Below are 16727 nucleotides of genomic sequence, written 5' to 3'. Positions count from 1 at the left end.
AGACTCTATTGTGTCTAAAACAAGTCCTGCAGGAAAAACCACAGAAGCTCCACATCTTCATGAACAGCAACTTTATCTGTAGTTTGTAAAAAAAAATCTAAATGTTCAGCTGAAGAAGTTTTTATTCCTATAGTTTTTTCTCAATACATAAAACTGATTTATTTGCACACATGCACAAGAACAACATTCTAGAACGTCTGAGTAAAAACATGACATGAATTGATTTACAAAAAAGTATTCAAAGGACAAAAATGAATTTCCAAAAGAAAATCTAAATGCAGCAAAGCATTTCAAAAAGGCAACATATTCAGTTATATAAAAAATGAAAAAAGTCTCCCTTCGTCAATGTTAAGTTGATCTCAGCAGCAGAGGGCAGCATTTACTCTGAAGGATACAGTACAACTTAGAAAATTACATTTTTAAAAGCCTTAAGTCCCTCTAAACCAACAATATTTACAGCAACATATTTATATTGGACCAATAATTTTAAAAAATCCTCCTGAAATAAATCATTGTTAAAAACTTGGATTTTTCAAATCACATATAGTACAAAGTATTACTGATGTTAGTAAAGCAAAACCGTGCATGAATTTACTGAACTAACTGCACAAAGTCATTATTTTAACACAGTTATAGTGAACACACATATTTGTCTCTTAACTATCCAACACAAACTATATTTCTCTAAGTTTTTCTTCTCCTGATTAGGAAGCATCTTCAGATTCTGAATTTTTCCAGAAAATTGATTGGTTTGTCGATAATATTGTGTCTTTTCAAGTAAATGTTAACTGTTGCCCATCCAGAATTGTTGGGTTTCTCTCTATAATGTTGGAAGATCTTGATATTAACATCTACACTGACAATTTGAACCTTTTAACTTTAACACTAATGTAGAGATCAGGTCTGTTAATGCCACAGAATGGAAAAGAGACAACAAACCAGTGATGATGAAAAACAGCATTTCACTTCACTTTGACTTCATCCTGTGTCCACGTTTGGTCATGATCTGCAGGATGTGAGGAGATCAACCAATACAAACTGATGAAATCGTGTTTTTTACTGTTCAAATTGTCCTTTGGACTAAAGACAGACAAATTAATCAGCAAGGATTGTTGTGTTCTTCTTCTGGCTGATCCAGTTCTACCTGAGGTCTCCCTTGTAGCTGTTCAGTAGTTTGTTTATTGAGTGGTGGATTATCTTTGTCCTCTTTTCTTTCTGACTCTTCCAGTTTCTTCTGAAGTTCTATCTGCTGCTCTGTAGATTTAAGATGTTTCACAATTTGTTCCTTGTTTGTCTTTAGTTTTCCTTTCCTCTCTGTCATTTTCACAATCATTTCCTCTGTTGTTTCCAGTAGTTTCTCTGTGTTCTTTAACAGTTCCTCATGTTCTGTGTTTTTCTGAGCTGCCTCTTGTTTGGCCTTTTCTCGCTTCTGTTGTTTGTTCTTTTTGTCCAACAGTGGATCTTTCATCATGTCTATTTCTTTTATCTTCATCTTCTCCTTCTCCTGTAGTGACAGAAGTTTCTCTTTCTGGGTCTTCAGATCTTCCTTCTGCTTTTTAAACACTTCAATCACCTGCTGCACATGTTTTAATTCTTCCTCATTCTTCTGTAGTTGTTCATCAAATTTTGCCTTTTTCATTTCCAGATACTTCATTTTCTCCCTTCCTAACATGGACTGCTCTCTGTCTCTTTGTCCTTCCATCAGAAGCTCAAGTTCTACATCATTACCTATCATCCACATTTCTCTTTTCCTGAGTTCAGTTTCTTCTTTTTGCCTCTTGGTTCCTGTGTGAATTCAAAGCAGAGGATTGAGTTTTAGTTTTACAGGGATGTGATGTAAAATGACATCAAATTTTGGTTTAGTCTGGCAGAATTATGAAGTAGCTGAAGCTAAATAAACAGCTAAATAGCTAAATGTGGAAAAGCTAATCATGACCCTTCACTCTAAAGTGAAAATAAAAATAAAATTTGCAATAGGTAAGAATCAAACTCACTAGTTTGTCCCCATTTCCATACAATGAATACGACCACAGCAATAGTCATGACACAAGCAGCCATAGTGGTGGTGATACGAGCAGATAGATTAGAATGGACCATAAAGAGATCAGCTGAAAATACAAACACATGAAAGACATGTTTATAAAGCCACACTTCAACTATCTGACTGTAAATAACTCATAAATCTCACCGGAAACATGGATCCATGTGTCTCTGGTCTGGTTGATGTTGTTCTGCTGGACTCTGCAGGTGAACTTGTTTCCATGTTTCTTCTCCACAGTCACTCTGCTGCTGACACTATAGAGGTCATCAGGACCTCTGACTGTCTCTGTAGGTCCAGCAGAGAGGAGGTTTCCCTCAGCGTCCAGCCACAACACCTCAGGTTCTGGATACCAGCCTGCAGACTCACACTGTAACACAACTGAGCTGCTATCCTTTGAAACCTCTATTTCAGGTGAGGAAACAGAACCTAATAGAGAGAAAAATTAGTTGGAAGGTAACATTGCAACAACAATTAAATTATTCTTCAATCATCTTAGTTGTTCAACTTGGTCCAAATTCTATTCTAATGTACCTATATGCCCCTGTGGTGAACCTAAATACTCCTGTTGTGACCTCAAGTGCCCCATTTGGTCGAAAACACCATTCATTGAACCCCCATGCCCCTACATTCTCTCCAAGCACCCCTGTGGTTGTCCCATTTAAGTCCTGTTACACATCCAAGTGTCTGTCTAGTCACTTAAAAAAGTGCCCCTCAGGTTGGCCCAGAACACTCAAACTGACATTAACCCCCATAGTTAGCCAAACTACCCCTGTGGTAAGTCCTCATGCCCTTATTCCAAGTGGAAGAACCATTCTGGTTGGCCTAAATACCCTTTGGGTTTACCAGATTCCCTCTGTGGTTGGCACAAATGCCCCTTCTGTCAAACCAGCTGCCATTCTGACTGGTTCATATTCCCCAGTGGTTACCTGACTCATCTTCTGATAACTTTCTTGACCCAAGTTCACTTTAGCTCAGCAAAAATATCATTTTTTAAAAAATGTTTTGTCTTTTTTTTGGCCTTTTTCAGCTTTTTGTTGGATAGGTGTAGTGAGAGACAGACAGGAAACGGGGAGAAGACATGCAGCAAAGCGCTGTGAGCAGGAATGGAACCCGGGCCGCTGCGTCGGGTATCAGCCCCTGTACCAGGGTCACCCGCTTAACCTGTTGAGCTATACGGGTACCAGCAAAAATATCATTTTGACTGGTCCCAGTGCCCCCAGGTTGACCCAGTACACTCAAATTAACATTAACCCCCGTATTTAGTTAAACTCTCCTTCTGGTAAGCCCTCATGGCCTTCTTCCAAGTGCAAAAACCATTCTAATAGGTCCAGACAGTCACTGGGTTTGCCCTGCTTGTCCAGTGTGCTCTGGTCAAAGAGCTGCCTTAGATGGCCAGAACACCAGTAGATCAACTACACTGGACCAGTGATCAATGTAAGTCCTCTTTTTGTCAGTTTAAGTGCCTCGCTAGTCAGTCTAGTCAAATGTCCTTTTTGTTAGGCTTCCTGTCCTACATGCTCTGGTGCACTAAAGAGCCACTTATTGGCATTTGCCCCTCTGGCGCAAAGTGACTCTGGACTGGAAAGAGCCCATCTAGTTTGTCTGACGACCTGTGTTTTCAGACTTGATGTACTGGTGGTCAGTCCAGTTGCCTTAAGGTGCTACTCATATCATGTCAGCTTGGACAAAATGCCTTCTGTAGTCCGCTTTTGTCAGTTCCATTGACCTATTACACTGTGGATGATACATCTGAATCAGCGAAACATCACCTGGACATCCCAAATGCCCCTTTCATGGACCAAAATGCCCTCAGTGCCCTCGTCCCTAAGTGTAAAGGGAATTAATGCCAACTTACCCACAACAAGCTCAACTGCAGACTCTGTACCATATTTGGAAACGATGCATTTGTATGTTCCTGCGTCAGACAGTTTCACTTTGGAGAGTTTCAGGGAAACGTCTCCGGACTTCAGTTTGCTGATGGACAGTGATGTTCTCCTCGTGTACGATGGATTCTGCTCCGTCAGAAGATCTACACTGTCTCGCCTGAAGTGGATAATTCTTTGCTTCAGGTCAGGTCTGGACCACTCCACAGTCCGGGCTGCAGCGTCTACCGCAGGCTCCAGGCGGCATGGCAACACAATGTCATCACCAAACATCGCCACTATTGGCTGAGTCGGACCAATCAGCTGATGCTGACCTAAAGGAAAAACACAAGTCTGTTCTGACAGTTTTGTTGCTACATGACGTTAACAGATCAGACTGAATCACATTGAGAATGTGAACATACAGCAGTGATTCTTACTGCTACACCTCACTGTGACTTCCTTTGTTCTTAGATAAATTCCAACAAGGTTTAGCTAAGCTGTTGGTGCATCTTGCTTCATTGTGGTGGTCTGTGAGCTGTTTGTAAGGAACTGAGAGATCATCTAGGATCATGCATGGTCGACAAAGCAACCCACACACACCAAACTCACATTGTCCACTTGACTTACATTTTGAAAACATCCATTGCTTGGTTGGTTTTGTGCTTTCAAATGAGGTGATTTTGTCAGCTACGAAAGAATATCTTCATTAACAATTGCTAGTATGTTGTCAGCATGGCCACAAACAACAATGTGTCAAAGTTTTAGGATGACACTGTGTGTATTTGTGCTGCAGATCTGTAATTATTTCGATTTTTAGAGTAGCACAGACTTACAAAGTCTAATGTAGGAACTAGTCTGGTCAGGGTGGTGGTTTACCCATAAATGGGGCTGTTTGATATTCATTAGAGCATGAAGCCATTTTTTATTACTTTTATTACTTGAACCACAATCTTTCTCTGATTTCCTGACCTTAAAGAGCTCATTTTATATGTTCTGGAGGTTTTCCCTTCCCTGCATTGTGCTATATGGGTCCTTTTTTCTGCAACAGGTCTGCAACCTCCACAACAACGGGAGTGAATATCTCACACAGAAAACATTCTTTACCTGCCTGAAACTCTTCATTTACAGTCCAAGTTTTTCTTCCGTTACTTATATTTGTCATAATGAAATACATTTATAAGAAATATTCCATAAAATATTAAAACAGGGTGCTTAAGACAGAGGTGCTGAAACATTGTACAGAATGAGAAAAATCATGTCTTTTTTTTAAACATCTAAACTTATTCTACTAGACGACAAAAATGATATTATTTACTTGTAAGAATAATAATCAATTTCAAGGCAAATCACTGAATAAACCACGAGTTATTTGCTTTGAGGTATCTCATCTTATCCGCTCATGTAAAATATAACTTTATTGTGATTTTTATAGCCTTTTCCTACTTAATGCATGAATATTCAACTTGAAACTCTGCAGCAAGAATATTTCCATTTGCCCTTAGTCAATCACAAACTGAACAAACACCAGGAATGGATTAAAAAATGAAGTTTTATACACATATTGGTGAAAATGTCCTGCATTAATCATTGGTGTTGACATGATAAAGAGTGTGGCTGAGTGCAGTTTACCTTCAGAACAGTGAATCAGGAGAAGGAAAATCCAAACACTGAGCTCAGACTTCAAGAGGAGTTGGTCCTTAATGTGACTCATCATGGAGTTCTGAAAGTAGAAAAAAACCATAAAACTTAACTTTAAAACATGTGAGATACAAAATCGAAATGATCTTTGTCTAACTGTCAGAACATACAGCAGGTGAGAACATTAAACAGTTAAAGTAAAAGAAAATATGGCGGCAAATACAAGGAAATCCATAAAGAAATGCTGCTTTGTCCTTGACTACCGACACAACTCGAAGTAAAGAAGGAAATGCTTTTGATGTTCTATTTATGTTTAGTTTTCTCAGTTCTGTTGATAAACCTTCTTCTTTCGTTGCCCCTCATATACACTGTGGATCAGTTTAAGTTGCCACTTCACAGATTATACACTCGTTTTGTGTCGAACGGCTTCACAATCTGAAAAGTTCCTCTCAGATACAGACATACACCTGAGTTTATGCTTCACAAGCTGCTAACTGGTGCTGAAGAAACAGACGGAAATATATATAAAATAAAGCAGAAGATGACTGTAGTTTGACTTTCTATGACATAAATAATGATGTTAGATAAAAATCAGTAAATTTAATGTTTCATGTAAAAGTCCCACGTACCTGTTGTGCTGCCGAATGCTGCAGTCAGCCCTGAATAAAATATCCTGCAATAAAACATGTGGACTTTAGCTACTCTGTGGAGAGATAAGGTTCCTCTGCTCTACATTACATTCAAAGTGTTTCACATTTGCACGTCTGTTTGGTTGTAAACCTAAAAGAAATCATGTTCTGTGGATCTGCAGCTGTTGCAGTTATACAGATGGTTTATTTTCCATCTCAGCTTGTGGACATATTAAAGGTAAATTAAACAAATTAAAGCAGCTTCTACTCACATCTGAGGGAGTAACACTGACTGCTTGTTATCAGAGGTCAGTTTTTATCACATGGTTAGATTGAATGTGTGTTTGTGTGTCCTTGTAACACACTTTCTGTTTCATTCTCCATGTTTGTTTATAGTGTAGTTGTGCACAAAAACTGGTTTAAAAAAAAGAAATCCCACAGTAGCAGGTAAAACCAGACAGACGTACAAATGTAAAACTCTTAGAATGTAGTGTAGAACAGAGGAACCTCATCTCTCCAGTCTAAAGTACACATTGTTTATTGCAGGATATTTTATTCAGGCAGCACAACAGGTATGTGGGAGTTTTACATGAAACATAAGTTTATTGTTTTTTTTAATCTAACATCATTATAATTATTTATGTCACAGGAAGTCAAACTGCAGTCATATTCTGCTTAATTTTTTATATCCGTCTGTTTCTTTAGCACTAGTTAGCACCTTGTGAAACATAAACTCTGGTGTACGTCTGTATCTGAGTGAAAACTTAATGATTGTGAAGCTGTTTGACTCAAAATGAGTGGATTCCTCCTCAGATAAATCAACAGCCTCCACTCACAACCTTCACTGTTTTGGTTTTCCATCTTCTCCTAACACACTTCTGCAGAGGTAACTCACACACAAATGCAGTCCTCAGCTCACATTCAGGCTTTACAACTGAACAGGACATTAACATTCTACTCTATTCTAAGCCAACATAGAGTCCACAGCTGAGCTTTTTACAATCATGAACAAATCAAAATATACATAAATTTAAAGTCATGAAGAAATGTACACATTAATTTATGCTGAAAGGGAAATAAGGTCAGAGAAATAGCTTTGATCAGTGACTTCACTCTTTCTGATGATCTCTTTAACGTTTTCCATTTATGTTCTTGTGAGAAATGCAATTCAAACAAATACAATGATTCTTTCACAACAGTTTCCAGCACGTCTCCAAAGACGCCCAATAAAAGAACGGATAGATTTGGCAGAAACTGTATGTAAGATGAAAAACAAGCAGAATCTGGAAGAGAATATATTTAATGTACAAAACCAGAAATATACAAAAGACAATGAGTCTGAAGTAGAGCAACAGAGAGCAACAAGGAGAAATAATTAGAAAATATCATCTGCATTCAGACATTCTGTGTTGTGGAGAAGAGCGACAGCAACAACTTCAGCTGCAGAGTCCAGCAGAAACACAACCAGAGCAGATTTCAGGTTGGTTCATCCGAAATGTGGCTCACTTATGTTTTTGTCCTTTTTAAAGATTTTAAATTGACACCAGGGTGTTCCAGGATTCATTACTGCAGCTGAATGTTCATCAGGTTGTGCTGCTTATGTTGGTGTTTCCTCTTTGTTTTCTTTGTTGTGTGGAAACAGAAAAAAAAAAACAAACAAACCAATGTGTCAGAAGTTCCAGCTCTTTGACTATTAACTAACCAGTACAACATAAAACAATCACAGCATGATGCCTGTCTGCATGTCATCAGCTTTTCCTATACAATAAATTTGCATTTACTACAGAAAGAAATGGAACATTTTGCTTTTAATTATTCCTTACCCCCCAATCTTTAAACTCTAGCACTGAGAGGCATCTCCAAAACGACCATTTATTAGAGCCAGAAGCAAGAAAAACTTTGAACTACTCATGTGACATTTGTTTCTGTCAACAATGAACCAGATCAAAGCTTCCATTTGTGATGTTTCATCAAAAGTGCATTATTTTAAAATGTCGCAATTGAAAATTCTGTAAATATACACAATTTATTCGAAACAGAATTGGTTAAAAACTTTAAAAAAAATAAAATAAAAAAATCAGTATCTCTTGCTGCAACCTTGAAGCCTTTAATAAGAAAAATGCAGGAAGTTTGTGGAGTACCAAGTTTTCTTGTTGTGAAAATTGATCAGTTTGTTTTTTGTCAAATAAGTAATCAAAGAAACTTCAACTTCAGTTTTCTATTTTTCACGATTAACGTCTTTATAACTTTGTGGTACTTCACTGAAGATATTTCTGACTTTCTCTCTGCATCTTCATGGTTGTTTTGTTTCTATAGAGGTGCAAGATTTTAGATTGAACCACAGTGATGAATAATGCAACAGAAATAAAACACTAAAACCTGCAGCTCAACTTTTGTTAAATTTATGATTCATTAAGTCATGAAAATGCCTGTCAGTGTATCATTTCTCATAAGTAATGTTGCTGTGACTTATTAATTGTACAAATTATTTTCGGACCCCAGTGTTTCAGCAGCTTTCTGTCATGTTTGACTGACCAAACATCAACCATGACTTCTTTTCATAGAGACACAAGACGCTGTGGTTTGTCTGCTCAGGGTTTCAGAGACGCTTTCTGTGGTCAGAGAGGATCCAGAATCTGGAGACACCTGAGCTGAAAAAAGTCTGAACCTGAGCTGCTTTCACTTCTCAGAAATGTTTTCTCACACTAGACAGCAGCCACAGCAAAACTTCATCTACAGCTTTCAGCAATGAAATCAGCCAAGAACATCTTTAAACAGACAACAGCAGAAACCAAAGATGTTTTCCAACAGTACAATAAAATCACAAATTATTTCTAGAGAAATTTGCAAACAGATGGGAATTCCCTTTTCTTGAACAAAAAAGATAATAAAAAATATACTGCTTAAAAAATATACAGTTTGTCAATCACTGTTAAAAAGTACAGTGTGATACTAAACAAATGCAACTTAGAATGCTAATAAACATGATACCTCCTTTCTTTCCTTGTTGGATTTATTTGGATGCGATTTCCGTCCAGATTAGTCACCTGTGGGAATTGAAGCAGAAACATCTCACATGTTAACATCGTTCACATAATGGAGGTAATGCTGATTCGTCTTCAGTTATTTACAACAACATTAATGTTGATCTGCTGACTGCAACTAGTTCATCCCTACAACATTTTGTCAGTGCAAATACAACATCCATGTATTTAACTTTACCTCTATAAAACATTTGAGGCTATTCTTACAGTAATTTCACCATTTTTACTTTAAAGCTCTTGTCTTGGTCATTTTAAGGACGAGCCAGAACATTTCCAGCTCATCCAGATAATCCATCTTTTAATATGATGCAAATTTTAAAAAAAAATACGTTGACTGAAAGGTACAATTGTCTTTACATGAATCTTACCTTAACATGCTGGCTCACTGACATTTTGTTGCACCAACAAGCAACTAAAATTGTCGGAAAGGTAATTTCATGCGGTGTTTTTTTCCATATATCTTACACCTCGCTACAATATATACTCAGTAATTCAACCCAGAAGAAGAGCTTGTCGGGCATCTATCAGGCTCCAAGGCTTTCCTAGGTGTTGGATTATTGTTTGACTTTGACAAAAGTGATAAAGCATCATACTCTGTTGGTGTCAGACTCTACTTGAAGTGTATTTTGTCAGTGGAAAATAATTTATTTTACCTCCATGTTTCCAGCGGTGATATTTTCCCAACAGCAACAGCAGAAGCGTCGCAGATAAACTGGTACAAACAGTCTTTATGAGGAGGTAAATGAGAACTGGTACTTGACTAGAAGATGCTGGACACTCTGAAAAGATAATATAAAGTATTTGTCGAAAGTGATTTCAGTCATTTTAAACAATAAAAATGTATCCTCATGAGATATGATGAGCCACATTTGGGGGTTTAGGGTCCTCTAAGGAAATCTCATATGTGTCTTGAACTTATTAATGCCATAAGCTTTATGTACCTCTGACAGAGAGCCACCTGTCTTGGGATTCTCCAGCTCCAAGGATGTTACACTTGTATTGTCCTTGGTGTGATTTGGAAACACTGTGGATGCTCATGTTCCCTGTAGAGCTGCTTCCGATGAAGCGTCCATCTTTATAGAAGTCAGCAGTGATGTTGGCGGTCACCTTGTTCTTGCAGTGCAGCATTAGATCTTCCCCCTCCATCACGGGAAGGTCAGGACTCTCCAGGACCACAGGAATAACTAATCAAATATGAATTCAAAGAGGCAAAACTGACTAGCATCATACAAGACAAAGCCTCAGATACAGACAAGGAATGAGAAATAGGCTTTAAAACTATATTTATAGGCTAATCTATTATTGTTAAACTGATTCACACATTTTAATTAACATCCTGCTCCATATTTTATACATTATCTGTGTATCTATGCAAAATACATTCAGTCATTGGCAAGATTAATGCTATTATTAGCATAAAACCTTAAAATTGATTGTCACTTCGCTGTAGCTAGCTGCAAGATGGAAGGAAGTCATGCTACATCTTAGAAAACATGCAAAGTCACAGGTTTTTTCTTTCCGTTTTCTATGCAAGGGTCAATGCAACTGACTGCAGCAGTCTTTCTAGGCGAGGCATCCGTAGAACCACACAATCACAGCACAAAGTTCTAAATTCTCCAGATATCCTGTGCTGTGTCTGCTATGTCCATTGACTGACAAGTGCACTTACCTTTGACTTCCAGCCAGTTTTCTGAAGATTCACCGATTCCAGAGAACTTGCACTTGTAGGGTCCTTGATCTGACTTGGAGACACTCTGGATAGTCGTCTCTCCGTTGTAGCCGGTTGCAAAATGGAAGCCACGTCTGTAGAAATCCGCGACGTATTTAGCGAGAGTTTTACTTTTTCTGCAGCGAAGAGTCACAGAATCTCCCTCTGTCACAGGGTGGATGGGACTCTCTAGGATCACGACACCAACTGAAAACGTGAAAAATACTTTTCATTCTGCGGTCTGCAAATGACAATCATCCCTATATCTTTTGTTCATTTTGCTGTATTACTATGGTTTGCAGTTATATTCTGTCATGGTGTCCTGAATTGTTTTTTTTTTTTTATTAATAGTTTAGTAAATTAAGTTCTTGTTCCACGCATCATCCACAGATGCTCATAGAATTCCAAAAGAAAGAAAAGCAATACAAGTCACACCTTTCTATGTACTTCTCTAACCTCTAGAAGAACATCAGATAGAACCTAATAGAACAGCATAATATTATATAATGGAACTGCATATAAATTGCACAACAGTTAAGGCACATTTTGCTCGCCAGACCTACACATTTTAAGCTTTTCACTTTAAGCATTTCAAAACAACATGCAAAGTAGTGAGGACTAAGGTTGAGGACAGGGTCGTTTGTCACAACTACATGGCATACAATAAAATGCGAAATGAAAAAAAAAAAATTCTAATAGCATGCAAAACAACTTGGCTTGTTATCCACACATATTTCAATACCAACTTGAATTGTAAGCCTAAAGAGTAGGTGTCAACCAAGGCCTTAAAGCAGCAAGCCTCGCTTTCTGCTACTCTGCAGGAGTAACTTGCCGAGAGTTTTGTCATCTTCCAAAATACGGCTGTTTGCATCTGTATCAACTGCTCATTTATCAGGAAAACAAATGGTGGTATAACCCATCTTTTAAAGAACTGTAACTTTACCAGTCACTGCCAGACATTGGAGGTGCTTCAGTTTGTTCATGCTTTCCACCAACGATACGCAAACATAGTAGGAAGTTCTAAATTCTCTGGATATCCTGTGCTAATGTCAGCCCACTGACAAGGTGCTACAGCCTGATAAACAATGCAAGTTGCTGGTTTTTCAGAAACATCTACAGGGACCCAATGTGCTTTTCTGTCTTCTATGTAAGGGTCAATATAACTGACTGCACCAGACTGTCATGTACTTAATATAGCATAAACAAAACCATACAAACACCGTAGAAAGTTCTAAATTCTCAAGACAAGATATCTGATGTTATGTCTGCCCACTGACAAGGTGCTTCGCCTGATCTGTAAGTAGCTGTGATGTCCTGTAAAAGTGCAAACATTCACAGGAAACCTGTCTTTTTCTGTCTTCTATATGAGTCAATGTGACCGTCTTCAGCAGACCAACATGTACCTAACGTAGCATGAATAGAACCACTTGATATCTGCACCTGAAAGAGTTCTCCTACTTAAACAGACACTGATCATATTGCATGCTCTGGATCACTGACATCCATTCGAATCGGCCCACCTTTGACAACCAGCCAGCTCTCCTGCGATTCTCCAGCTCCATAAATGTTACACTTGTAGAGGCCTTCGTCAGATTTAGAGACGCTGTCGATGATCATGCTTCCTGTGTTGCTGCTGTTGATCAGGATGTCATCCTTGTAGAAATCAGCAGTGAGGTTGAAAAACGGCATCCGGTTTCTGCAGAGCAGAGTCACCGTATCTCCCTCCAACACCGGAGATCTGGGACCCTCCAGGATCACAGCTGAGCAACACAAACAAGTAATGAAGAACTCGACCTGTATCGACTCAAAACTGGTCATTAATGCAGAAGCGTAATGTTGACTGTAGTTACTAGTATTTATTCTGTTCATGTAGTATCATTGTGACCACTGTGCCACATCAGCAAGTGTAGGAAAAATGTATTACAGATTAAAAGCTTCACCTGATTTGTGGTAATTTTAGTAGAAACGTATATGCATGATGATAGCAAGCACAGTTTTTTCCCCCATTTATTCCGATGCATTACATAAAATTTTACTCGACATTTTTGTTCAATAATAGAGATTCTTTCTTTTAATGACAACTTTTATTGCAGTTTATCTTCTACTCACCAGCCTCCTGAGCATCATATTCGTCCTGTACTTGTGCAACAGGCAGCAGCAGCATGATCATCACTGGAGAAACAAAGGAACTGAGTTTATTTCAGATATTTCCATGCTGGCACAGACTAACAGTTAATGCATTTAGACAGAATTAAAAAGCAAGAATTATTTTGATGCATGTTAAATAATCGATTTAGCTGAGACTAACTCTTGTGTGCTACAATGCATTAAAATGAACAAAAGCAAATAGTTAAATTTAAAGTAACTGCGAGGTAAAAGATGGATCATTTGTCTTTGAAATGCTACAAAATTAAAGTATTTAGTTGTACAATCTTGAGGAACTGAACTTAAGTAATGCACTATGAGCAAACTCTACAGTAGACGCATGTAGTTACTCCTGTGTTACATTTAAAACTCCTGCATATGATCTAACATCGTGCTATTATCTTGAGGAAAACTACTTGTTAGGCATTTGCACACAATATTTTATGGAAAATAATCAATATTGCAGCAAAAATCCTTTTGCTTTACAGACTGATAGCCCTAAGATTATCAATCCAAGATATATTTGCATGTACCCAAGTTAAACTCTTCAACTTGCATCGCTGTTATAACATCAGACTCTACTACAGTAAGGTTTTCTAGATGAGGAATCAATCCTGAATGTAATTTTGGTGCCAGATAGTGGTCAGAGAAAGCAAAATTACATAATTTAAGAAATGCAGTGCCTATAAAAGTATAAGATCAATAAGATATAAGTACTATAAAATACTGAAATTAAACAATTAAGCTAAAATTGGGCTGGAACAGAACAGTAAAACATAATGCTGGCAGTTATATATGTATGACTGAATATTACACATAATAAAGAAGTATTACACCTGAAAATGAGATAAAAAAGGAATTTTGTCCTTCACACGACAATATAAAGTTAGTAAGAGGTGTCAGGAGAGCATATAAATCAATATTTAACCCTCACTGCTAGCCTATCTGATGTCCTACTGCATAAACAGACAGACTCACACAGTCCGATGCAGAGAGTTGTTGCCTCCATGTCGTCTTCTTCTTGACTGAACGTCCGTCTGAACTTCAGCTGAAGTGAAACAGTCGAGACCCTCCTCTTCGCTCTGACACTTCCTCATTTCTGGAGCGCAGAGGCTCATCTTAAGGTCGTGTCTTGCAGATAAAACACTGTGCTTCTATCTGATCTTGACTGTGGGTCACAGACCTCGTCTTTGCTGCTGGTGTAGAGTTACCACGAAACATCTGACAAACTGATTTGATCGTATTTATGACACAAACCACCCAACAAGACTGTATTCTTATAGTGGCAACAGTGTCCCCCATAAACTAATGTCTGATTCATTTCTAAAACTCTGGCCTCACTAGTTCTAAAACACCACTAGTGACTCCTTAAAACCGACTGGTACATCTCAAGTTTTAACTTCTTAAAATTATGTTGCTGCATTTCAATTTAGGGAGATTATGTAGCACCAAATGCAAAAAAGCACCTTCACATTCAAAAATAACATGAAATCAGTAACACACAGTAAAATACAAATTATAGGTTAATCTTTTTCAGTTAAGTTGATCTCAAGGTAAAGTATCCTTACAGTATGTAAAATCTGTGGATGCTTTTTTGCAGTGTGACTTTATTGACAGAAAATCCTACAGTTTGGGTAGAGGACCTGAGCAAAAGAGAGCAGACCAGGATGAAGAGTTAAAGCTAATTATTTCTCAAAGTTTTCAGCAGGAAACCACATTCTAACACTGTGGATACATTGAACAACTCAAAGCCTTGATTGTGACTCAACAAACTTAAACTTGTTGCTCTTATCCTGCAGGAGTATGCTAGGGACACTGTTTCATACGTGCTGCAAAGATCTACAATTACACAAGAGTCTGAATGGCTTGAATTTAGTCATTTCTGAAACCTTTACGTGGACCATTGAGACCTTAGTAGTGGGTATGCACAGCATATATGGATACAGCCAAAGCTCTCAAGTCTGGTGGAGCCGCTTTAATTCTTTATACACTTGAAAATTACTGTTATTTCTCTCTAAATGCTGCATCCTGCAAGCAAATTCTGCAGCAACTCACCACTCCCAGCGCTCCTGCAACATCTGAAACGCTGCCGACAAATCTGACTGCTTGCAGGTGTGAATTTGCAGTTTCACCGTGGATCTCAAAGTCTGTGCAAAGAAAAGACGTGAAATTCTGGTTTCAATGATTGCTTCAAGAAAAATAAAATTTAGACCAAAGAACTAGTAAATTAATTAAAAGTACAAGGCAGATTCATCAACAATGAAAGTAATCAGTAGTTGCAGGAGCACTGGGAGCAGTGTATCGCTGCACAGGGAGACTACTGAAGGAGATTTGGTTTTTATGTTTTCTGAACTTTTTACTTGCACCTCATATTGTAAGTCTTGATTATATTGACTATTTTTTCCCTCAGCTATCAGTGTTGATTATCACAGCACAGAGAAGAAAATGTCAGTTTCCAACTTTAATTAACCCTCCTGTTGTCCTCATTTACAGGCACCAAAAAATTTTGTTTCCTTGTCTGAAAAAAATCCAAAAATTCAGCAAAAAAATCCCCCAATTTCTGAAAATTTGCAAAAGCTTCAGGAAGAAAATTCCAATAATTCCTTAAAAGTTTCCCTTCAAAGTTTTATTTTAAAAAAATCCACCAAATTTGGCAAGAAAATTCTTGTAAATATTATCAAAAAATTAGTAAAAATCTTTCAAAAAAATCCTAAAAATATCTAAAGTGATTCCATATATATCAGTAAAACTTCTAATATTTTCTTTAAGAACATTCACATAAAAATTAACCAAAATAGAGCAAAATTTGTTGGATTTTGGTTGATTTTTTGTGAATATTCTTAAGAAACATTTTTAACCTTTTTTTCCACCAAAAAATGTTCAAAGATTTCCCAAAAATGTTGAAAATGTGGACATCAGAAGTTTCACTGTGAAAATATAAATTTTTCCCCACATTTTCGAACTTTAAAACGGGTCAATTTTGACCCACAGGACGACACGAGGGTTAAAAAAGGGACAAGAATATTGTCACGGCTTATCAAGGTGAGGGAGAACCCAAGTGCAAAAATGGATTTATTTACAGGATGTGAAAGTATGTACAGGTTCCAAATCAGGTGAACTAAATAGACCAGGGGAGTGAGGTGTGGAGAACGAGAAACCAAGCAAAACCAAACTAAGGACTACACACATGGGGCTACGTGAAACATCATGGGCTGAACCAAGTCCAACAAGGCCGCAGGAAGACAGTAAACAGAGACACAAGGACAGACTGAAATAAAGAACAGAGCAGAAACACCCAGAAAGTCAACACTAAAGACGAGGAAAACTTAACTGGGGGTGGAGTCCAGTGTGTTTTCCAGGCTGGAGATGGAGCTAAATCCAGGGAAAGATTGACGATCCTGCTGAGTGTGAAGGCTGAGCTGGGGTTTGATTGAGAGGAGTGATGATTGGAGGCAGGTGAGGCAGCTCTGCTCAGGTGTTCTCACTTCCTGCTGACTGGGGAGAGGAGGAGCAGAGACTGCAGCAAATCAGAGTCTGAGGCAGGATCCTGATAAAAATACTACTGAAACTGTCTCAGTACTCCATAAACTAGAAAACACAGCATCTTCTGAACACAGATAAACAATGAAGCTTGACTTTCAGATGGAAAAACAAAGA

At 37.9% G+C, this 16727-nt stretch overlaps 1 protein-coding gene across 7 annotated transcripts; it reads right to left on the bottom strand.

Moving 5' to 3' along the window:
* Positions 1 to 104: 104 nt before the first annotated feature.
* Positions 105 to 16500, bottom strand: LOC111583236 (butyrophilin subfamily 3 member A2-like). 7 transcript variants are annotated; one of them, XM_055007476.1, is made up of 9 exons: positions 15126 to 15220; positions 14049 to 14266; positions 13035 to 13097; positions 12446 to 12685; positions 10887 to 11132; positions 10159 to 10401; positions 9871 to 9996; positions 9165 to 9220; positions 7458 to 7796 (listed from the first exon to the last, which is right to left on the bottom strand). In XM_055007476.1, exons 2-8 carry the CDS (start codon positions 14077 to 14079, stop codon positions 9213 to 9215), a joined length of 957 nt encoding a protein of 318 aa, XP_054863451.1. In that variant the 5' UTR covers positions 14080 to 14266; positions 15126 to 15220; the 3' UTR covers positions 7458 to 7796; positions 9165 to 9212. The 7 variants fall into 7 exon arrangements, with proteins under 7 accessions (XP_054863450.1, XP_054863448.1, XP_054863449.1 ...); XM_055007477.1 differs by having other exon boundaries at positions 7458 to 9220; positions 14049 to 14299; XM_023292217.3 differs by having other exon boundaries at positions 7458 to 9220.
* Positions 16501 to 16727: the final 227 nt, after the last annotated feature.

This window comes from Amphiprion ocellaris, chromosome 23 (genome assembly GCF_022539595.1).
Source record: "Amphiprion ocellaris isolate individual 3 ecotype Okinawa chromosome 23, ASM2253959v1, whole genome shotgun sequence".
Classification (NCBI taxonomy): domain Eukaryota; kingdom Metazoa; phylum Chordata; class Actinopteri; family Pomacentridae; genus Amphiprion; species Amphiprion ocellaris.
Note: the sequence above shows the minus strand (reverse complement) of the source record. Positions and strands in the feature narration are given on the sequence as shown.

Coding starts and splice junctions, on each gene's coding strand:
- LOC111583236 (XM_055007475.1), bottom strand. CDS start 5,620: ATGATGAGTCACATTAAGGACCAACTCCTCTTGAAGTCTGAGCTCAGT. Junction 2,468..3,896: donor TGCAGTTGAGCTTGTTGTGG/GTAAGTTGGCAT, acceptor TCTCTCTATTAG/GTTCTGTTTCCTCACCTGAA. Junction 2,109..2,188: donor CACATGGATCCATGTTTCCG/GTGAGATTTATG, acceptor TTGTATTTTCAG/CTGATCTCTTTATGGTCCAT.